The sequence below is a fragment of the Phyllobates terribilis genome, unplaced genomic scaffold, assembly GCF_046119375.1.
Source record: "Phyllobates terribilis strain yellow unplaced genomic scaffold, ASM4611937v1 Scaffold_3__8_contigs__length_932513732, whole genome shotgun sequence".
Lineage (NCBI taxonomy): Eukaryota > Metazoa > Chordata > Amphibia > Anura > Dendrobatidae > Phyllobates > Phyllobates terribilis.
This window is the reverse complement of record NW_027362763.1, coordinates 199,785,003-199,809,687: the sequence shown is the minus strand read 5'-3', so window position 1 is coordinate 199,809,687 and position 24,685 is coordinate 199,785,003. Positions and strand designations below refer to the sequence as shown.

The 24,685-nt window shown below is 44.4% G+C and overlaps 1 protein-coding gene across 2 annotated transcripts in view; it reads right to left on the bottom strand.

Annotated features, from left to right (window-relative positions):
* The window catches only part of LOC141259040 (glypican-5-like), a 323,430-nt gene that overhangs the window by 283,723 nt on the left and 15,022 nt on the right, over positions 1-24,685 (bottom strand). For both annotated transcript variants that reach the window (XM_073674458.1, XM_073674460.1), the window contains exon 2: positions 1,403-1,564. In XM_073674458.1, coding sequence (XP_073530559.1) covers positions 1,403-1,564 — 162 coding nt within the window. The remainder of the gene's footprint in view (positions 1-1,402; positions 1,565-24,685) is intronic.

Here is a 24,685-nt window from a genome sequence, read left to right as displayed (position 1 = left end):
GTGGGAGGTCTCTTGGTCAGGAATCCTATGCATGCCACACCTCCTGCCCAGTCCTGGGAGGGGAAGAACTTCCCCTATATAAAACTGGGGCTGAGGCAGGGTTAGAGAGAAAGAGAGCAGAGAACACAGACAGAGACACAGTCTGGTCTGTAGTGGAGCAGCTTTAGGAACAAGAAAGATCAGGAGCTCTGGGGAAGTCGTGCTAAAAGGAATCAGGGGCTGGCAGCTGTAGAGCTCGCCCTGATTGAAGAGTTACCACCGGACCCGGAGTCCGAGGCTGTGGGGACTAATCCTTACCCAGCAGCAGAAACCGACCGGCAGGGGATTTCAGGTCCTCTGGCCAAGAAACCCGAAGGCACGGTCACACGCGTGGGACCAGCACCGCCGTCGTGGAGCGGAAGCCACTAGAAGGCCCCGAGTCACCGGCCATACGGGTGAGCACCACACGGTACACTCAGGGACGTGGGCTACTTTTACCCGCCTCTAGCAAGGTAGCCAGAAGAGTACAATTAGTTGGGGAGGCCTACAACTCCGCCTGGCCAGGGGAAATCCCATCTGCTCAAAGACTGACCAGGCCCCGATCGCTAGCCAGTACTCCGGGAGGGTCTATCCTTATCACCAGTAAAGACCCTGAACTACACCGCATCGTCTCTGAGTGGTTCCTGCTACCCCCATCATCCACGTTGGCTGCCCTGAGGCCATACCCCTCCCGTTGGGGGTTATACCATCTACGCTGCACAATCGTACCACCGGCCTCAGCGGTCTGCCCTGCAGCGGCAGCTCCATAGCTGCATTCAACGGGTGGCGTAGTCGTCCAACATCTACTGCTAATACTCAGCCACACAGTTTGACTCCCTGGGCACGGACCGGGTCACCGCCACGAGACTACTACCCCCAACAGGCCCGGCTCCGGGTAGTCCCCGCGTGCGCAACGCTACACCAAGTAGGCCCAGGGGCGCGTCACAGGCATTGCAGGACCTTAGGTATCCATGGTTACGACCACTGATATAGTCACAGTTAGTTAGCTAGCAGCCAGTGGCTGTAACCATGGATACCTAAGGTCCCGCAATGCCTGCACATGAGGAAAGAGACAATAACGAATCAGAAAAATTATACTACATTTCTAATTGGAGCGATTTGCTAATATTATTATTATTATTATTATTACACCTACTACTTATTGGGATAGGATCTTGGAGATGGGAATACCCCTTTAAAAAATAAGTAATTTTGTGATGATGACCGATTCCCTTTAAATGGAAAACAGCGATGCCATAAAACCATACACATACAATACTTCTCATATACAATAAAACAAACACATGAACAATTAGTCAAGTGTTAAATATCATGGTTATGTATATTCTTCAGAATAACAAGTAATTGGGAGCTAAGCTCTCACCTTGGATGGCAGACGTATGTGCGAGAATCATGAATTTGAGCTCAAAAGTCAAGGCTTCAATGTTATGAGCCAGCGTTCTCCTCACTAAAGTCTGGTAACTTTCCTCCATCTTCCTGGTGCAACATGTTGGGGCCTTCGGTTCACAGATCTGAAGGTCGGACTCTGTCAAATACAACAAGGACAAAAGAAACCAGAATCACAAATAATTCTGCTAGTCATCCTAAAGCCACAAAGATCCTCACCATGACAAGACCACGTCTTACGGGGCAAAATATTTCCTACTGTATGTGTTCTGGGTGCAAAAACATATAGAGAGTGTGTTTTAAAAACCGCCTTCATCTTTTTCCTTAGTAAATCAATTAAGGCAAAAAATTTTGTAAAGACATTTGGAACAATAAGTTGAGCAAGCTGCAATGTCGGAAGCCTTGTGAAGTCTTCAGTCTTCTTGTAGTCACAAGATAAAGCCATGTGATCGCGATCATGGTAGTCCTCTATAGGCTTCAGTAGACATACAGGCAACTATATTGGGCCATGGACACGGCAAAGCCATGAGCATGGACCATCTACAGCAGCACACAAGGTCCTATAGGTACATATTACAGACATTATGTACACCCGCAAGGCACTGTGCTCTGCAATACTTCTGTAGAACCACCTTTCTTGGAAAATGCCAACAATTTTTCTTCTCACAGATTGAGAATTTTACAAGTGGAAGTACTTGTAGATATAGCATGGGCCCGTAGTGTAACACAGATCAGAAATACAACAGTGTAAGGTAAAGCTCACGGAAATTAGTCCAGTGCAGACACATATTTCAATCTAAATACTGATTGCACAAGTTTTGTCACTTTAAATGGAGAATCTATCACACAATAAAATAACACAATTTTTCTATCAGGTCATAGAGCCTGATCAGGACCTTCAAAGAAAGAGTACCTCCGCCCTAGAGGACCTCGCCAGTCCATGGATTAAACAAATGACCATTCATTTAAATATAATACAACATGTTATCTGCAGAGAAAATGTCTGTCCGGATGTGGCTCCCACTGGCGATAATAGGTGATCACCGCAACTTAGGCTCCATTCACATCTGCATTGGAGGTTTAGTTTGGAGTCTTTGTTGTGCAGATTCTACCATATTTGCAGGTAAATCGTGCAGTACGCCGTGCTACTGCTTCAAGGAAAATAACATCTACTACGATGAAAACTGATAGACCTCATTATAAGTCATTGGTGTGTGTAGACATTCATCATGTGGCAAATCCGGTAACTATGATGGCACAAAATACCAAAGCAGAGATGTGAACAGAGTCATCAAGACACCAAACTTGCTGCAATAAGGTGATCACTAGAGCAGAATTTTTTTAAAAAAAGCAGTCTCTTCATGAGACAATCTGATTAAAAGGGTTGTCAGGTACATTAACATTCTATCCTTGGGATATGTCATCAATGTCTGATTGGTGGGGGTGCAACACCTGGCACCCTCCCTGATCAGCTGTTCCTGGTGTCAGCGGCAGCCAGAACTGCTCGGTTATAGAGCAACACAGCTCCATCGACTGTATAGTGGCCGCGGCCGGATACTGTACATCCACCACCTATTTAAATCAATAGGGGGTGGAAGTGCAGTACACAGGCACTGCCACTATTCGGTTGGCAGAGATGTACCGTGCAGCTCCGTAACAGAGCAGTTCTGGCTGCCACCAACACCGGAAACAGCTGATCGGTGAGTGCGTCGGATGTCACACCATCACCGATCAGGCACTGGTGACCTATCCTAAGGATAGGCCATGAGTGTTAAAGTCTCAGACAGTTTATCAGGATTTTCCTACACCATCTGAGAGGAGCATAATGTAAGTGTAGAGACCCTGATTCCAGCAATGTATCACTTACTTCACTGGGCAGCATGTATCGGGCACTGGCTGTATGATTTCTGCCATGAATGTTTGACTCTGAAATGCTGCGGCGTTTCAAAGATAAACATACTTTAAAAGTTGCCAGGGACCGAGCCACACAGGAGACTAGTCAGACAGGCGGGTTCCTGTCGGATTCCCCCGCCCACTCCCTTTGAGTGACAGATCTCTCCCTGTGTGAGTGTAGTGGGAGAGATCTGTAAGTCACTGGCAGTGGAAGGGGAAAGCCGTCGGGGACCACCTTTTCTAATAGGTCTCTCGTGCGGCTCGGTCCCCAGTGGCTTTTACAGTATGCTTTTTTTTTCTGAAACGCCACAGCATTTCAGAGTCAAACATTCATGACTGAAATCATACATCCAGTGTCTGATATATATAATTCGGGCAGCATGCATCAGCTGTGAGTTTTCCTTTAAACACTGTTTTATCTGCTGCAGATCCACCAGTTCTCTGAATACCAAGCTCTGTATAACCCCATCCACACCACTGATTGGCTGTTTTCTGTGTACACTGTGCATAGGCAGAAAGCAGCAAATCAGTGGTGGGGGTGGGGTTATACAAAGCTCATTAATACAGAGAATTACATGGCAGCAGGTTTACTAGTCCTCAAGTGATAACCTCATGCTGATAAAACAGTGATTTTATAAAATCTACAGCAAGAAGCCCAGTAAGTGACACATTATTGGAATCATGGTCTCTGTCTCTATATTATACCACTCTCAATTTAGGTGGCAAAAGCTTGTAGCAAATTCCCTTGAAGTAATTTGGAACATTTTTAAGATTTTTATATTCCGTTCAAAAAGATTTATCAAGAATCGTCTGACCTCTTTTAAGGTACATAGTGAATGACCTAGTATTTTCACTATTTGATGGGGGGGGGAAGAAAAATAGGCTGATAGACAATTTACAACACAGCTGAAAACAGCTGCAAATACTAAAAGGCATTACATCATTATAAGATAATAAATGACCAATAATATGGGCCAACTTTTTCTGTGAACATATATAGTCATTGAAGTTCAGAAACTATTCTAACTATTCTAATGGAAAGTTGGCCAGAGGACTTTGTATAAGAAATTCTCGTCATTGTGAAAGACCACAGCACATGATATACTTTAGATAACTATTTTCGCCTTCCCATCCCAAAAGGGGATTATTCTGGCTATGTATAGAGCAATCAGTCTAGAAATGGATTTGTTAAATATAGGATTGTATGTGGAATGTACTTGGTGGGGTTATTCTGTGCCGTGGAGTCCTAGTCCTGACCTGCAGTCCTGAATTCATGTCTTCTATACCTTTTATTTAGAAGGTATTTTCGATTTTGAGCCATTATGTGACTATATAATCACTACCGCACCGTGATCACTACTTTGTGGGAGGTAATATCAAGGAATAGTGTTGCTCTCATGCTGAAATTTAGATTTCCATATCCATATTATCATCAGTAATACTGATTAACCCTCATCTCTGAAACATTCTCAGAAGGTTAATGTCTGGGACCAACTTGTGTTTATTTTCAGACTGGAGCCAGAAAAGTGACACCAGAGCGACAGCGTCTATGACATACAGGACACATGGAAGATCAAGCGCTGTGTTCTCCAATGACTGACAAAACGAAATGGTCCTGGCGTGATTCAACAGAAGCACACAGAAAAATAATGAAAAATATCAGATATATTATGTGGTTTAGGCTGGAGCTACACGATGACTTTGACCTCAAAACTCATCATTTGGCCAAAGATCACACTATGCCATTACACAACAATGAAAATCATTGGGGTTGTATTACGACCAAGTAGGTGGCAGCGACCATGACACACAAGGTGCAAAAAGTTCACCAGATTCCATGTTACTCATATGTGGCGGACATTGCGACCGACTGGTTAAAACACAACCACTTGACTTTCAATATAATGTGATGTAGCATCAGTATAGTGTTATTTTAACGGGCAGCACAGTGGCTCAGTGGTTAACACTGTTGCTTTGCAGCGCAGGGGTCCTGGGTTCAAATCCAACCAAGGACAACATCTGCAAGGAGTTTGTGTGGGTTTCCCCCAGGTTCTCTGGTTTCCTTCCACACTCCAAACACATACTGATAGGGAATGTAGATTGTGAGCCCCAATGGGGACAGTGCTGACAATGTCTGTGAATTGTGTGAATAGGAAAGTTCTGCAGAATATATTGGCACTATATAAATATAAAGATTATTATTATTATTCAGCCGGATGATGTGTAAAGCTTAAGAAGCATCAATACTTGTAGCTCTTAGTACATAGTCTCTTGTACTAAATACGATCTCCAACTTGTGGCTCTCCAGCTGTAGATAGACTAGAATATTCACCGGTGTTTGGTGCCTGTCGGGGCATGCTGGGAGTTGTGGTTTCGCAATAGCTCGAGAGACACAGGTTAGAAATCACTGATTTACACATTCCCTAGAACTGTACATGGTATTTAGGCACTGGCTCTCTATCAACCCCAAAGGTATAAATCTGTTCAAAACTCATTCTTCAGAGTTGATTACTCATTTCTTTTGACAAATAAAATAGATTGGCAAACACCACATTAAATGGATCTCAGGGGATCGACAGAAAGAAAGAAAGCAAATGTCATCATTCCTAAATACCTTTGCTTATTAAATTACACATGTATTATTTAACCCCTTAAGCCCCGCGGGTGGTTTGCACGTTAATGACCGGGCCAATTTTTACAATTCTGACCACTGTCACTTTATGAGGTAATTACTCTGGAACGCTTCAACGGATCCCCCTGATTCTGAGATTGTTTTTTCGTGACATATTGTACTTCATGATTGTGGAAAAATTTCTTCGATATCACTTGCGTTTATTTGTGAAAAAAAACGGAAATTTGGCGAAAATTTTGAAAATTTTGCAATTTTCAAAATTTGAATTTTTAAGCCCTGAAATCAGAGCGATATGTCACACAAAAGAGTTAATAAATAACATTTCCCACATGTCTACTTTACATCAGCACAATTTTGGAACCAACATTTTTTTTTGTTAGGGAGCTATAAGGGTTAAAAGTTGACCAGCGATTTCTCATTTTTCCAACAAAATTTATAAAACCATTTTTTTAGGGACCACATCACATTTGAAGTCACTTTGAGAGGTCTTTATGACAGAAAATACCCAAAAGTGACACCATTCTAAAAACTGCACCCCTCAAGGTGCTCAAAACCACATTCAAGAACTTTATTAACCCTTCAAGTGCTTCACAGGAATTTTTTGAATATGGAAGAAAAAAATGAACATTTAACTTTTTTCACAAAAATGTTACTTTAGACCCAATTTTTTTTATTTTCACAGGGGTAACAAGAAAAAATGGACCCCAAAATTTGTTGTGCAATTTCCCCTGGGCACGCAGATACCCAATATTTGGGGAAGAAACACTGTTTGGGCGCACGGCAGGGCTCGGAAGGGAAGGAGCGCCATTTGACTTTTTGATTGTAAAATTTGCTTGAATAATTAGCGGACGCCATGTTGTGTTTGGAGAGCCCCTGTGTGCCCAATCTTTGGAGCTCCCCCACAAGTGACCCCATTTTGGAAACTAGACCCCCCAAGGCACCTTTATAGATGCATAGTGAGCACTTGGAACCCCCAGGTGCTTCACAAATTGATTCGTAAAAATGAAAAAGTGAAAAAAAAAACACTTTTTCATTTTTACGAATCAATTTGTGAAGCACCTGGGGGTTCCAAGTGCTCACTATGCATCTAGATAGGTGCCTTGGGGGGTCTAGTTTCCAAAATGGGGTCACTTGTGGGGGAGCTCCAATGTTTGGGCACACAGGGACTCTCTAAATGCAACATGGTATCCGCTAACAAATTGAATGGAAAATCGGCTCAAATTGTTAGCGGACACCACATTGCGTTTGGAGAGCCCCTCTGTGCCCAAACTTTGGAGCTCCCCCACAAGTGACCCCATTTTGGAAACTAGACCCCCCAAGGCACCTTTCTAGATGCATAGTGAGCACTTGGAACCCCCAGGTGCTTCACAAATTGATTCGTAATAATGAAAAAGTGAAAAAAAAAACGCAAATGCAACATGATATCCGCTAACAATTTGAGCCGACAATTTGTTAGCGGATATCATGTTGCATTTGGAGAGTCCCTGTGTGCCCAAACATTGGAGCTCCCCCACAAGTGACCCCATTTTGGAAACTAGACCCCCCCAAGGCACCTATCTAGATTCACAGTGAGCACTTGGAACCCCAGGTGCTTCACAAATTGATTCATAAAAATGAAAAAGTGTTTTTTTTTTCACTTTTTCATTATTACGAATCAATTTGTGAAGCACCTGGGGGTTCCAAGTGCTCACTATGCATCTAGAAAGGTGCCTTGGGGGGTCTAGTTTCCAAAATGGGGTCACTTGTGGGGGAGCTCCAAAGTTTGGGCACAGAGGGGCTCTCCAAACGCAATGTGGTGTCCGCTAACAATTTGAGCCGATTTTCCATTCAATTTGTTAGCGGATACCATGTTGCATTTAGAGAGTCCCTGTGTGCCCAAACATTGGAGCTCCCCCACAAGTGACCCCTTTTTGGAAACTAGACCCCCCAAGGCACCTATCTAGATTCATAGTGAGCACTTGAAACCCCAGGTGCTTCACAAATTGATTCATAAAAATGAAAAAGTGTTTTTTTTTCACTTTTTCATTTTTACGAATCAATTTGTGAAGCACCTGGGGGTTCCTAGTGCTCACTATGCATCTAGATAGGTGCCTTGGGGGGTCTAGTTTCCAAAATGGGGTCACTTGTGGGGGAGCTCCAATGTTTGGGCACACAGGGGCTCTCCAAATGCAACATGGCGTCCGCTAACAATTTGAGCCGATTTTCCATTCAATTTGTTAGCGGACACCATGTCGCGTTTGGAGAGCCCGTGATGTGCCTAAACAGTGGAGCTCCCCCACAAGTGTCCCCATTTTGGAAACTATACCCCTCAAGGATTTTATTAAGGTGTATAGTGAACATTTTGAACCCAGAGGTACGGCACAGAATTTGTTTACATTAGGTCATCATATTGAATAAGTTGTCATTATTCTTGAGCGCAAGTGCTCGCTACTTGAGTTTGCATCGGGTACTCAGGTATGCACCATGTACAGCGTGTGCTCGAGTGACATGCTCGAGTCCCTGCTCCGCATGTTTCACGGTTATTAGACACCCAAAGAAAAACATGCGGGGATCGCTCGTGCATGACAGGCAATCCCCGTAAAGTTTTTTGGCCGCGAAGCATATGGGGCAGAGACTCGAGCATGTCACTCAAATACCCACGATACTCAATGCATACCAGAGCACCCGATGCAAACTCAAGTAGCGAGCACTTGCTCTCAACACTAGTCGCCATATCGTCATCTTTTTTTCTTACTTTTGAAAAAAATCCCAACCCCAGCCCTAACCCTAGCACAACCCTAGCCCTAGCACAACCCTAGCCCCAGCACAACCCTAGCCCCAGCACAACCCTAGCCCCAGCACAACCCTAGCCCCAAACCCAGCCCTAACCCTAGCCCAATCCTAACCCAAGAGTTTATTTTTGACGCCGTTCCTTGTGCGGTATAAGTGATTAGACGACTTTATTCTTCGGGTCGGTGTGATTACAGCAATGCCAGAATCATATGGGGTTTTTATGACTGACAGCTGTCACACACTAAAAGACGCATTTTTTGTAAAATCTAGTTTTTGCATCGCCATATTTTGAGAGCTATAATTTTTCCAGATTTTGGCAGACAGTCATGTGATGGCTCGTTTTTTGCGGGATGACTTGACGTTGTTATTTGTGCCATTTTCAGGCACGTGACATTTTTTGATCGCTTTCTATTCCGATTTTTGGGAGGCAGAATAAACAAAAACCAACAATTCAGGAATTGTTTTTTTTTTTTTTTTTATTCTGTTCCGCGTGTGGTAAAATTGATGAGGTAGCTTTATTCTTCGGGTCAGTACGTTTACAGCGGTACCACATTTGTATCATTTTTCTATGTTTTGGCGCTTATACACAATAAAAGCTATTTTATAGAAAAAAATATTTTTTAGTATCGCTTTATTCTGAGAGCTATAACTTTTTTATTTTTCGGCTGATGGAGCTGTGTGGCGGCTTGTTTTTTGCGGGACGAGATGACGTTTTCAGCGGTATCATTTTTATTTATATGCGTCTTTTTGATCGCGTGTTATTCCACTTTTTGTTTGGCGGTATGGTGATAAAGCATTGTTTTTCGCTTCGTTTTTTTTTTTTTTTTACCGTGTTCACTGAAGGGGTTAACTAGTGGGACAGTTTTATAGGTCAGGTTGTTCCGGACGCGGCGATACCAAATATGTGTACTTTTATTGTTTTTTTTTTATTTTTTTTATAATAATATTTATTGATGGGTACATTATATTTTTATTTTTGGTGTATTATTTTTTTTATTTTTTTATAATATTTTTGCAGCTTTTTTTTTTTTTTTTTCCACTTTCACACAGTTTATACACTTTATTACTTTGTCCCACTCTGGGACTTTCACTTTTTTTTTTTCTGATCGCCTGCATGGCACAGGAATGGAGCACCATCCCTATGCCATGAAGGCTGTCAGAAGTGCACAGTGTGAAGATTGCTTGGAGATGCACTGCGCATGTCCAAGCAATCTTCCTGCTCTCTGGTGACCCGGATGTTGTCATGACGACATCGGGTCGTCATGGCAACACCCGGGAAGCCTTTGCAGACTGCGCTGGAAGCCGGAAGAGGAGGTGAGTATCGCCGATCACCTCCCCTTGCCCCCGCAATGCCGCGATCGACTTCGATCGCAGCATCGCAGGGGTTAATGTGCTGGGAGCGGTGCAGGACCGCTCCCTGCACATAGTACCGGGTGTCAGCTGTGACAATCAGCTGACACCCGGCGGCGATCGCGCCCGCACAGCCTGTGTGCGCGCGCGATCGCGATGACGTACTAATACGGGTCTGGCTCTTAAGTCCCAGGGCACAGACGCGTATTAGTACGTCAGATGTTATTAAGGGGTTAAAGAACAAACCACTACATTTATATTGAAAATACTTCCATCTTGTTACACAGACAGAAATGTGTCTTACAATATTGAGTTGCAGGTGAGCATGTGCAGAGGGAAGCTCTACTGCTGTGACCTGGAGATAAAGAGGGTGGACAGAAGTGCGAGTGACCTGTTACCTCAGCACAACTGATATCAGCAGTATTAGATCAGAAAGACAGGGTGGACAGCAGTGTGATCAGCCTCGTCTTACCTCAGTCCCACTGATATCTCCAGTATTAGATCAGATAGACGCGGTGGACAGCAGAGCGAGTGACCTATTACCTCAGCACAACTGATATCTGCAGTATTAGATCAGATAGACGTGGTGGACAGGAGTGTGAGCAGCCTCGTCTTACCTCAGTCCCACTGATATCTCCAGTATTAGATCAGATAGACACGGTGGACAGCAGAGCGAGTGACCTATTACCTCAGCACAACTGGTATCTCCAGTATTAGATCAGAGCGACGTGGTGGACAGGAGTGTGAGCAGACTCGTCTTACCTCAGTCCCACTGATATCTCCAGTATTCGATCAGACAGACACGGTGGACAGCAGAGGGAGTGACCTATTACCTCAGCACAACTGGTATCTCCAGTATTAGATCAGATAGATGTGGTGGACAAGAGTGTGAGCAGCTTCTTCTTACCCTAGCCCCACTGATATCATATCTCCAGTATTAGATCAGATATACATGGAGCACAGCAGTGTGAACAGCCTCTTCTTACCTCTCTGGCAGTTTAACCCACTAAATGCTGCGATTGCTAGCATTTAGAAGGTAGGCAGATTGAGTGAGCTCCCTCTGCCCTCCGATCAGCACCTCCGCTGTTGCCCGATTGTTGCCATGGTGTCCCGATGTTGTCATAACGACATCAGGGTCACCAGGCACTGGCAAGTTAATGTGATTATGCGCAGTGTATGATCTAACTAATTTGTGTCAGTGCAGCACTGACAGTTATAAGGCATAACAATGCTACAGCATTGCTATGCCTTATAACTATGATCAGAGCTGAGAAAGTGAAAGTCCCATAGTGGGACTAAGTAAAAAAATGAAAAAAAAATAAAAAACAAAAAAATCACAAAATAATAATAAAAAAATCATATATATATTGTACCCATAAATAAATATTTTTATGAAAAAAAAGTACACGTTCGGTATCGCCGCATCCGGTATGACCCGCCCTATAAAAATGTCACATTAGTTAACCCCTTTAGTGAACACAGTAAAAAAAAAACGTGATCAAAAAGACAATTGTAAACATAAAAGGTATCACTGAAAATGCCACCTTGTCCCGCAAAAAACAAGCTTCCATACAATTCCATCGGCGGAAAAATAAAAAAGTTACAGCTCAGAATAAAGCAATGCAAAAATTATTATTTTTTCTAGAAAATGTGGTATCACTGTAAACGTACTGAATTAAAGAACAAATCTGCCTTATCAATTTAACCACACGCGAAACGGCATAAAAACAAAAACAAAAAAACAATTCCTGAATTGTTGGGTTTTGTTCATTCTGCCTCCTAAAAATCGGAATAGAAAGCAATCAAAAAAATGTCATGTGCCCGAAAATGGTATCAATGAAAATGTTAACTTGTCCTGCAAAAAACAAGCCCTCACATGACTGTCAGCAGAAATATGGAAATATTATAGCTCTCAAAATATGGCGATGCAAAAACTAGTTTTTGGGAAAAAAAAGCGTCTTTCAGTGTGTGACAGCTGCCAAACATAAAAGCCTGATATAAATCTGGCATCGCAGTAACCGCACCGACCCGAAGAATAGAGTCGTCTAATCACTTATACCGCACGAGGAACGGCGTAAAAAAATATATAAAACCAATTCTTCACCTGCTGTTGATTTGTTCATTCTGCCTCCCAAAGATCGCAGTAAGGCTCAGCTCACATTTATCCTTCGCTCTGCGCTGAGCGCTTACACCGGAGTTTCCATGTAAATCTATGAAATATGTGATTCAGGCAGAACCTCCAGTGGAAGATTCCCTATAATGAGACAGATGGAGGCTCTGTGGACACAGTCTGGCCTGTGATCCGGCAGTGTCCGTCTTTTTAGCTGTGCATAAAAGTGCCATCGGCCTTAGTTTTGTGTACTTCTGAAAAGAAGGACAACTTTGAATAGAGGCCAGATGGAGTCCAGAGTAACTCTGCTGCCTCATTATAGTGAATGGATCCCTTGGGGGTTTCATCTGAATCACCTCACTCAGAGATTTAGATGGAAACCCTGACATAAGTAACTAGCGTAGAGCGCCGGAAAAATGTGATCAAAATGTTATGTAAAATGTTCCTAAGGCTATGTGCCCACGATGCAGAAATGCTCCGGATTTTTTCATGACCGTTTCTGCATCTCCCTGGCAGAAAAAACGCATGCGGATTGTACATGCGGATTGTACATGCGTTTTTCCTGCCAGGGACAAGCGGATGTGAAGCGTTCTTCATATGCATTTCCGCATGCGGGTTGACAAGCGCTTTCCAAGCGATTTTAGCATCACTTGGAAAGTGCTTGACAACTTGGTCACATTATATAAATCCATGCAAACGGCATGGATTTATATAGTGTGACCGAAAGAATGTTAAAAAATAAAAAATAAATATATACTTACCTTCTGATGGCTCCCGAGTCTTTATTCGATGCGTCCTGGCTTGCCGGCAGCTCGCGGTACACTGAAAGGACATGCCGATGTCAACGGTCGCGTGACCCATCACATGACTAAATGACGTCATGGCAGGTCCTTGAGTCCACCGTGATCTGCCGGCAAGCCAAGACGAGCACACCGGGGGCCATCAGAAGTTAAGTATAATGTTTATTTTTTATGTTATTCTTTTTTTTACAGGTTCTATGGTACCCGGGTCCGAAGGAGAGTCTCCTCTCCTCCAGACCCGGGTACCATCCGCACAATGAAACGCATGGAATGCTCATGTACAGATCCAATGATGCGGATTCCATGTGTTCCAATGCAAGTCAATGGCGGCGAAAACGCAGCACTTCCGCAAAATAATTGGTAGTGCTGCGTTTTTTTCCGCAATGATAAACCGTTGCGGAAATTTCCGCTGCATGTGCACAGCACATGCGGATTATCGTTGGGGGACATGGCAGGCCTTCTACCAAGCGTTTTTTAAGCGTTTCTGCAGCGGAATTGCTGCTGCAGAAACGCTTAAAAAACGCATCGTGGGCACACAGCCTAACAAAAGCTTCAAATCAATCCTCAAAAAAGCCCCCACTCAGGTCCATCATCTGTCAAATGTAAATATAGGGGCTTCCATGTTACTGGTAGCACAAAGGCTCTGGAAAAGCGAAATGGCTCCTCACGCCCCAAAAGTGTCCAGCAAATTCTCTGCTCCTAAATTCAAATGCCCCCCCTCCCTACTGAGCACCACAGAGTGTCTAAACTGCAGTTAGTGTCCACATGTTTGACATTTCAGTAGCAATGAGAGAATTTATGGGTGTGTGTCTCCAGAAGCATGAGCTGACCACAAAGTACTGGTCACTACAACGTACTGGTCACTGCAACGACAATTTGCAATTTTCACTCAGCAATATTCACTGCTGCGTGTTTCTGGAAAACACCCATTGAGTCAAAATCATCACTACACCTGTAGATAAATTCCCAAAGGAGTATAATTTCCAAAATTGGGTCACTTGAGGGGGAATTCTGCTATTCTAGCACTTAGGGGCTATGTATATGGAGTCCGCAAACTATTCTAGGAAAATCTGAACTCCAGGAGGCAAATAGCATGCCTCTCGAGTCTTACCATGTGGCTAAGCAGTACTGTACAGCCACATATGGGGTATTTCTACATTCAGCAGAAATTATATTTTTCTTCACTGCCCAATGGCATAAAATTCTATGACCCACCTGTGGTGTTAATATGATCACTGCACCCGTAGATGAATTCATTGAGAGGTGTAGTTTGTAAAATGGTGTTTATGATGAAGGGGTTTCTGCTGTCCTGGCACCTCAAGGTCACTGCCAATGTGACATGGCACACTCAAACCAGTCCAGCAAAATCTGAGCTCCAACATGGCACTTCTTCCCTTTTGAGCTTTGCACTGTGCCTCAGAAGTAGTTTTTGACCACATATGGGGTATTAGCGTACTCAGGAGAAATTGCACAACAAATTATGGGGTCCATTTTCTCCTGCTATCCTCGTGACAATGAAAAAAATTGGTCTAAAGTAAAATTGGGGCTAAAACAACATTTTGTGGGAAAAATATTTTTTTTTCATTTTCACAGATCAACGTTATAAAATTCTGTGAAGCACCTGTGGGTTCAAAGTGCTCACTATGCATCTAGATCAATTCCTTGAGGGTCTAGTTTCCAAAATGGGGTCACTTGTGGGGGTTTTCCACTGTTTACGCACATCAGGGGCTCTCCAAACACAACATGACACCCGCAGACCATTCCATCAAAGTAGTTGAGTAGTTAATAGTAGTTTTTCCCCACATATGGGGTATCTGCGTATTCAGGAGATATTGAACAACAAATTTTCTCCTGTTACCCTTGTGAAAATAAAATAATTTGAGGCTAAAAGAACAAGTTTGTGGGAAAAATGTGATTTTTTTTTTCATTTTCACGGCTCAATGTTAGAAACTTCAGTGAAGTACCTGGGGGTTCAATGGTCTCACCACACATCTAGGTAAGTTTCCTGAGGGGTCTAGTTTCCAGAATTGTGTCATTTGTTGGGGTTTTTCACTATTTAGGCATATCAGGGGCTCTGCAAACGCGACACGGCGTCCGCTAATTATTCCAGTAAATTTTGCATTCAAAAAGTCACATGGCGCTCCTTCCGTTCCAAGCACTCTTGTGCGCCCAAACAGTTGTTTTCCTCCACATATTGGTTATCGGCGTACTCAGGAGAAATTGCACAACAAATTATATGGTGCAATTTCTCATGCTACTCTTGTGAAAATGTAAAATTTGATTTTTTTATTTTCACGGCTCAATGTTATAAACGTCTGTGAAGCACCTGGGGGTTCAAGGTGCTCACCACAAATATAGATAAGTTCTCTGGGGGGTCTAGTTTCCAAAATGTTGTTACTTGTGGGCGGTTTCCACTGTTTAGGCATATTAGGGGCTCTCCAAACGTGAAATAGCAACCGCAAATTATTCCATCAACTTTGACATTCAAAAAGTCAAATGGCGCTCCTGCCTTTCCGAGCCCTGTCGTGCGCCCAAACAGTGGTTTTCCCCCACATATGGGGTATCGGTGTACTCAGGAGAAATTGCACAACAAAATTTGGGGTCCATTTTCTATTGTTACCCTTGTGAAAATAAAAAAATTGGTCTACAGTAACATTTTTGTGAATAGAAGTTAAATGTCCATTTTTTCCTTCTACATTTCATTAATTACTGTGAAGCACCTAAAGGGTTAATAAACTTCTTGAATGTGGTTTTGAGTATCTTCAGGGGTGCAGTTTTTAGAATGGTGTCATTTTGGGGTATTTTATGTCATATAGACCCCTCAAAGTCACTTCAAATGTGATGTGGTCCCTAAAAAAATGGTTTAGTAAATTTTGTTGCAAAAATGGGAATTTGCTGGTCAACCTTTTAACCTTATAACTTCCTAACAAAAAAATAGTTTCTAAAATTGTGCTGATGTAAAGTAGACATGTGGGAAATGTTATAAATGTTATTTATTACCTACCGTAACATAACTCTCTGATTTTAGGGCATAAAAATTAAAAGTTTAAAAATTGCAAAATTTTCAAAATTTTGGCAAAATTTCCTTTTTTTTCACAAATAAACGCAAGTAATATAATTTTACAACTATCGTGAAGTACAATATGTCATGAAAAAAACAGTTTTAGAATCAGTGCGATCAGTTAAAGCGTTCCAGAGTTATTACCTCATAAAGTGACCCTGGTCAGAATTGTAAAATTTGGCTTGGTCATTAGGGTACAAACAGGATTGGGCGGTAAAGGGGTTAAGTTTAGACTGGATTCATACACAGTATTTTGCAGTGTTTTTCAATGCGTTTTTATTGTTCTTCTTTTGTGACCAGATGTTACTTTAAAATCTATATGTAAATACAGAAAAATAACACAGTACAACATGGTACAATGATATATTTTTCCTGTATGTACATATAAGAAGCACAACATGCATAGTGTTTTGGTTTGAGTTGTGTTTGGGGACAGTGACATTCTTCTAAATAGTAAGTATGCTTTGGGGATGGTTTTATCTCATAGGCTTTTCGATAGGATTTGAAAAACACATTAAAAATCACTACTACCAAATTACATCAAATAAAAAATTCACTAAAACAAGGATAAAAATCCCACCAAAACATATTACTTTAACAAATGCTGGAGTTTTATATTAGATTTTTTTATACAGTTTAAAAAAATCTGAAAAAAACACTATAAGTGGAGGCCTGGCTTTTTGCACTAGTTTTTGTGGCTCATACTTGCTGCTGTTTAATGATGTAGCTGATAAAACCGGCCTTGGCCCAGTCTTAGGATAAATGAGGTAAGCCGAGGAGGCTGGCATGTGTTCAGATTTTTGCATATGAAAAATCTATTTATATAATACAGAATATATTTACACATATTAATATCATAATCCAGGAGTAAAAATAACATTTACATAGCCTCCATACAGCCGTAATAATAGGCAGGTGGACGTGATGAACTGTAGTTTCTGTCACCGTTCCAACTCCTAATCTTTGTTTGATATTGACTCTGGATAAGCATAAAAATCCATCGTATTAGGGATGTATTGTGATCTCTAAGCTTTAATTACTAACTATTCATTCAATACTTCTCTATGAACAGAACGGACTAATGCTGATGTGTCCAAAGTAGGCAAGTTGTAGCTTGGTGATCCTTGCTTCGAGTGATATGTCTGGATAAATTTGTTCCAAATTGATTTGTTTGTTCTTCTTGCCATCCATGGTACTGATAAGATCCTTCTCCAGCAGCACATTTCAAAGGCGTTGATACTTATTCTGTCTTGATTCTTTATCGTCCAGGTTTCGCATCCATATGTTACCACAGAAAAGACCAGACTATGTACAAACCGTGTCTTCGTCGCCAGTGAAATGTTCCTCCATTTGAAGACCTTGTCCAGTGACTTCATTGTTGATTTGCCCATAGCTATTCTCCTACTGATTTCCGGTGTTGTCGTTGCATCTTGAATAATCTATTGATCCTAGTAGGTTGAAGTCCTTTACAACTTCCAGTTTGTCACCATCTATCTCAAAAATGTGACATCAAAATGAACCGTGACTATGAAAAGCAGCGTCATGTCACCAACACCTTTTTCCTTACAGAATACATAAACTAGTGGACTGGAGGGTAGTAGGACCCACAGATGGCACAACACCATTTCAAAAAGCTTGTGCCAAAAATTCTGTGGAAAAAGTGTGTCCTCTCTTTCCAGGGCACAGTACAATTAGACAAGGATTACCTGTGGTGTGTTAAATGATCCCCATTTAAGCTTTTATATTTTGAGAGGACACAAATTGTTTTTGATGAGTTTTATTATAACTTTATTGAATTTTTCCTCAATGATATTGATTTCAAAGATTTGCTTTTAGATTGTAATTACTGTGGATTTTTTTCAACTGATTTTCGATGAATTTTTCAGTTGATATTAAAAGTGGCATGGCTACATTTATGACCCCTATAGAGAATGAAGAGATCACGAGTACACCATCTACTCTCTATTCACACAAGAGACTCAGGGACCCCTGTTCTTGTGATCACTGAATGTTCCGCTGCTTGGTCCCCCATGATCAAAAAATAATCACCTATTCTACAGGAAGCCAATAAGGTTTGAATTTAGAAAAGTCATTTTAATATTTAAGAATAGGAGATAGAAAGCCAGGGTTTATTGCAGTAATATAACATGTTGCAATAAAAGGCTTCCCAAAAATAAAAATACTAGTGAGTTAATATAATAATTGTATTTAGATTTGCCTAAGTACAGTTCATCTACTTTGATGTGTTATGGCCATTTACAGTTGAAACCAGAAGTTTACATACACTATATAAAAAGACACATATGCACCTTTTTTTTTTCAATATCTGACATGAAATCAGAATAAACCTTTCCCGTTTTAGGTCAATTAGGAATATTTGCCAAATGCCAGAATAATGAGAGAGAGAGAATGTTTTAAGGCATTTTTATTACTTACTGCAAAGTCAAAAGTTTACATAAACTAAGATTACTATGCCTTTAAACAATTCTGGACTGCCCATGATGATGTCATGTGTTTGGAAGCTTCAGATAGGTTTTTTTGGCAACATCTGAGTTAATTAGATACACACCTGTGGATGTATTTCAATGCACACCTGAAACACACTGCTTCTTTGTGTAGCATCATAGGGAAGTCTAAGGAAATCAGCCCAGATATCAGGAAGAGAATTGTGGACTTGCACAAGTCTGACTCATCCTTGGGTACAATTTCAAGATACCTGAAAGTGCCACGTTCATCTGTACAAACAATTATTCGCAAGTACAAACAAGATGGGAATGTTTAGATATCATACCGCTCAGGAAGGAGATGGGTTCTGTGTCCAAGAGATGAACGTGCTTTGGTCCGACATGTGTGTAGCGAGCTGGCCGGCTCTGGCTGTTCTGTGATAATTGATATAGAGCCTGTTACAGAAGTGATTACACAGGATGATGTTGCCACCTTGTGGCCAGAGGTTGCACCTGCGCAGGGTGTGATGACAGAGAAAAAGACTGAGCCTCCTGTGTCCCGCCCTAGAGAGTCCAAAGTGGGAAGCAGGAAAAAGCGCGCGAAGAGTCTGCTGTGGTCTGTGGAAAGAGCCAGGACGGTGTGCAGGCCCTCGTGTGTGGCGCAGGAGAGACTCTCAACGTGATTTCTTCTATCTAACACCATATCCTCGGAGCCTTCCCCAGCTTCTGCACTGCTGAAGGATTCAGCTGTTACACTCCCTGCTACTGGAGTGTGGACTACATAAGGGGACCCACCAGAGCTTCTATCCGGATCAGAGAGACTGTAAGCGGGACCTCTGGCGAGAGGCCGAAGTATCCCTTCCTTTCTTTCCGTGAATTCTGCTGTTCCTGTTTTTTTTTTCCGTCTGGGACGCCCTCCTGCAAAGACAGACAGGCCTGCGACGGGGGACACATCCTTCTGGAGTAAAGGACTGGTAACGTGTGAGTAGGGACAGTGAGGGTTCAGCTTATCAGTACACGTTATTACTGTGCATATTTACGGTTGTCATTTATTGTTTTTTTCTTTGCTGTGTTAAAAATGTATACGAGTAAAGATACGGTTATCAAGATAGAGTCTGTGTGTGGGGATCTTGCTGGGCCAGATCATAGATACCAATGCGCGGCCTTGCCTGCGGTCACTTCATCTGGCATAGTCGGCAGGATCTGTGACCAACAGGATTCCCACCCAGGCCATGTGTACAGTCAGAAAGCCCCGCCGGTGTCTATTGTGAATCAGGTCAGGAAATTTGGCGGACGAAACTACCCTGTACCAGAGTGGGCGGAACAAGTCCGGATACTGGGGGAAATGTATAATATTGACCCTAAGACCTTGGCAGAAATGGCGGTACTGACGCTAGAGGGAGAGGCATGGACGACAGTCAGACTGGAGACGGTCAGGGGCCAGCGTACAGTAGATGATTTGGTGCGGGTGCTGGAGAACACCTATGGGCCGACCACATACCAAGGAACACTGCGACACATGTTCTTTAGACGGACGCAGCTTGAATGGGAGGATATTCCCCAATATGCGAACGCCCTTCAGGTACTCCTTGAACAAACCTGTGGAAAAGGGGAGCAACTAGCTGGTACGGCTTCTCGTGACCTGGTACTGAGAGACCAATTTGTAATAGGACTGAGAGACCAGTATCTTAACCACACGTTACAGGACTTGATCCGGATGAAGCCGGCTCTTACTTTTGCTGAAGTCAAACAGGAAGCCATAGAACTTTCAAGGGGACCCGTCATGGATGTGGGGATTCAAGGTGCTGCGTGCAGATCCATATCTGACATTAAAAATCCGTACAGTGACACGGAAGACCTGAAACAGATGGTAGCAGACTTACAGAGACAGATATTACAGTTAACATTAGACCGACAGGGAGACCAGCGAAGACAGCCTAGTCGTCCCGTGGGACAGTGTTGGTCATGCGGTGATCCTCGCCATAGGGCAAATCGTTGTCCTCAACACTTCCCTCCGCAACAACCTCCGTCACACCAACGACCAAACCCTCAGTCACCCCAGCGAAGGGAATTTCGATCAGACCAGCGAATGGAACCCCAGCCATATCCACAAGCAGAGCTACCACGCCGGGCCTCACCACAATGGCCGCCGTTAAACTAGACACCCCTGCAGCTGAGGCTCGCGCAGCAGGGGAGGCCAAGGAGAGGGGTGTGGAAAAACAGAGCCGATGGCGGAGTGCTCTTGCCGCGAATAGCCCGACACTTGAAGTTGTCCTGGAAGGAATTGCCGTACAGGGACTGATGGACACCGGGTCACAAGTGACCACAATCTCTGAACAGTTTTACGAAAATTACCTCAAACCAAGAACTGCTCGTGACCCAGACACCGCCATTAAGATTATTGCGGCTAATAATCTACCCATTCCAGTGACCGGAGTTGCTTGGATGGACACAAAGGCCTGTGGACAGGACTTAGGGAAACGAGGGATCGTCATCGTCAAGGAAGGTTTCGGCTCCGAAACCCCAGTGATAGTTGGAATGAACATCTTGAAAGACCTAAATCTTATGCTGTTGACAAGAAAAGGACCCAAATACTGGCAGAAAGTCACCAAACATAAGCCGACTCGTCTGGCGTTCCAGCGCATAATCCGGACCGTTGGACTTCAACAGATGGCAGAGGAACAACTACCCCTAGCCGCCATTACGGTGCCACGCCGTACCCGGATTACTTTGCCCACTGAAAAAGAGACAGTCATTTCCTTACCCCTTAACACCCACCGACAACTTGAGGGGGTTGAAGTGTTGATCGAGCCGAGGACCCCAAGTGGGGGTAAGCTAAACCCACTAGTTGCTCGCACTCTAGCCGTCGTGAGGAACGGGAGAGTCCCTGTCAGGCTAAACAACACCGCAGACGTAGGCCTAGCCCTTGAAGCCGGCACTCAACTTGCCCGGGTATATGCTCTACCCACGGTAACCGTCTCAGCCATAAACGCTCAAGTAGACGATGAAGACATTGGGTGAAAACTACGGGAAAAAGTGCAGCTAGACACGTCTCAGTACACCAAACAAGAAGTGTCTCAAGTGGAGGAACTCCTGCGGGAACACCAAGACTCCTTTGCAAAGCATGACACAGACTTTGGGTGTACCACCAGTATCCAGCACGAGATACCCACGGGCGATACCCCCCCTATCCGCGAGAGGTACCGGCAGATACCACCTCAGCAATACCAGGAGGTGAAAAGCCTGTTAGAATCTATGCTACACGCCGGAGTGGTACGTGAAAGCCAGAGCCCATGGGCTGCACCCGTGGTGATAGTCAAAAAGAAAGATGGTTCCCTAAGGTTTTGCGTGGACTACCGTAGGCTGAACGCTTGCACTATCCGGGACTCATATCCACTTCCTCGGATCGAAGAGTCACTGACCGCCCTGAAGAAGGCCAAATATGTTTCGTCCCTAGACCTGGCCAGTGGATATTGGCAGGTTCCAATGAGTGAGAAGGACAGGGAAAAGACCGCCTTCATCCTTCCCATGGGCCTGTATGAGTTCGACCGGATGCCGTTCGGCTTGAATAACGCACCGGGGACCTTTCAGAGACTAATGGAACGCTGTCTGGGGGACTTCAACTTTGAGTTTACGCTGATATACCTTGACGACATCGTGGTATACTCCGCCACCTTTGAAGATCATCTTCACAAGCTTGGCCAAGTGTTCCAGCGCTTGAGGCGACACGGCTTGAAGTTGAAGCCCAGCAAGTGCCGTCTGTTCCAGCAGGAAATCGACTACTTGGGTCACCGGATCTCGGCCGAAGGCGTCCAGCCCTCTCCGGAGAAGATAGCAGCCGTTCAAGAGTGGCCGCAGCCAACTACCGTCAAAGAATTCCGAGCCTTTCTGGGGCTAGCAGGCTCCTACCGTCGGTTTGTCAAGGACTTTGCTCGGCTTGCTGAACCACTGCATGAGGTTCTCCGAGGGACCGCGAACAGCCCCAGAGGACGACACATCATTTGAGGGCCTGACCGAGAAAAATCCTTTCAGGCACTTAAGGCTGCTCTAACATCACCCCCTGTTCTGGCATATGCAAACTACACATTACCGTTTCAGTTGCACACCGACGCCAGCCTTCAAGGTCTAGGGGCGGTCCTCTCTCAAGTTCAAGATAATAAAGAACGCGTGATAGCCTATGCCAGTAGGTCTCTCCGTGACACCGAAAAGAATCCCGTCAACTACAGCTCCTTCCGCTTGGAACTCTTGGCTCTGACTTGGGCTATGACGGAGAAATTTGCCGGCTATCTGACAGGAGCGGAGGTGCTGGTCATGACGGACAACAATCCTCTTGCCCACCTAGAGAATGCCAAACTAGGGGCAATGGAACAGCGCTGGATGGCCAGGCTCTCTAGATTCCAGTACAAAATTAAATACAGAGCGGGGAACGAGAATCAGAATGCTGACAGCCTGTCTAGAGTGACATCATCCCCTCCAGTGGGGGACCGGGATGAAGAGTTGGAGGAAGATGAGATGCCTGACTTTGCCCGGCTCGCAAAGCAAATAGAAGATAGCCGCCAGTATGCGGTAGGAGGGATTGAAGCCGTAGTGGGTTCTCCCCTGTCCCAGCAAGAATGGGCCAAGTTTCAAGATCGAGATCCCGAGCACGTCTTACTGAAACAGTATGTGAATAAACAAGAGAAACCGCCCTCCGAAGTGTGAGCCCGACTATCGACCGGAGCCTTGGCTCTGCTTGCCCAGTGGGATCGGCTGATCGTGAAAGATGGAGTCCTGTGTCGCAGGGCCCTTTTATCCCATATGCTGGAGGAGTGTTTGCAGATTGTCGTCCCGGTGCAGTTGGCCCATGAGATGGTGGGCGAAGCTCACAGGAGGAACGGCCACTTCGGCATAGACAAGACCTTCCGGTGGACCCAGCAGTTCATTTTTTGTCCGGGGCTCCGTAAGTTGGTTGAAAACGTCTGTCAAGCATGCCGTACCTGTGAATTCCACAAGTTCACGGAGCAGCGTGCCCCCGTCCAGACTATTAAGACGTCGAGGCCCCTCGAGCTGTTGATGGTGGACTATCTGTTGATCAGAACGGCGAATAGTGGCTACCAGTACTGTCTGGTGATGGTGGACCACTTCACGAAATTCGCTGTCGCTGTTGCTACCAAGGATGAGACTGCTGAATCAGCTGCACAGGCTATCTGTCAGCAATTCGTTCGGGTCTACGGGTGTCCAGAGCGGCTACACTCTGATCAGGGGGCTTGTTTCGAAGGGCGAGTCATTGAAGAACTCCAACGGATGTATGGAATCAAGAAGTCCAGGACCACCCCTTACCATCCACAAGGGAATGGCGCGTGTGAACGCTTTAACCGGACCCTCCTACAACTGATCCGGACTTTGGCTGAAGACAAAAAGCCCGACTGGCCTCGATTCCTCCCGGAACTGCTGTGGGCCTATAATAATCAGGTCCATTCCGTCACCGGATACACCCCATACACCCTTCTCTTTGGCCGTCCAGGCAAAGACATCCATGAGTTGCAACTGTCTAGCTCCGAAGAAGATACCTGTGGTACCTATCCTTCCTGGCTACAAACACACCGCCAGAGAATGGAGACTGTCTACCGGCTAGTAGGCCGACAAATTCAGGATCAAGTGCACGCTGACCCACTTCCGGTACAAGAAGACCCACTGAATGTAGGTCAACTGGTCCTAGTCCGAATAAAGAAGCCGCAAGGGAAACTCCGGCCCAAGTGGGAGACCGAAGTCTATCGAGTAATTGGACAGCCGTACCCCGGTGTCCCCGTCTATCGAGTACAGGGCGAAGACAGCGGCAGCATCCGAACTTTGCACCGTAATATGTTGCGCCCCTGCCGTTCCCAGCCTGACTCCCCTACTGTGATACCTAGAGAGATGGATATCACTAATACTGTCGGAGACACTGACCCCGGGGATGTAGAGACTGAATGCATGCCTACCCCTGTCCGTCCGACTGACGCACTTGAACCGATTACCTCCTCTACTGACATGTCGACTAGGAAAGAGAGTGGGGTGACTGATAGGAGAGAGGGGATCCAACCCGTTAGGCGGACAACGAGGACCACTGCAGGGGTACCTCCAGGACAGTCCTACAGAGACCAATATGTGTGGCCCTCTTCCCAGCCGCCCCCTGTCACATCCACAGCCATCGCCGCCCTGGAGCCGGTCGTTGGCAGG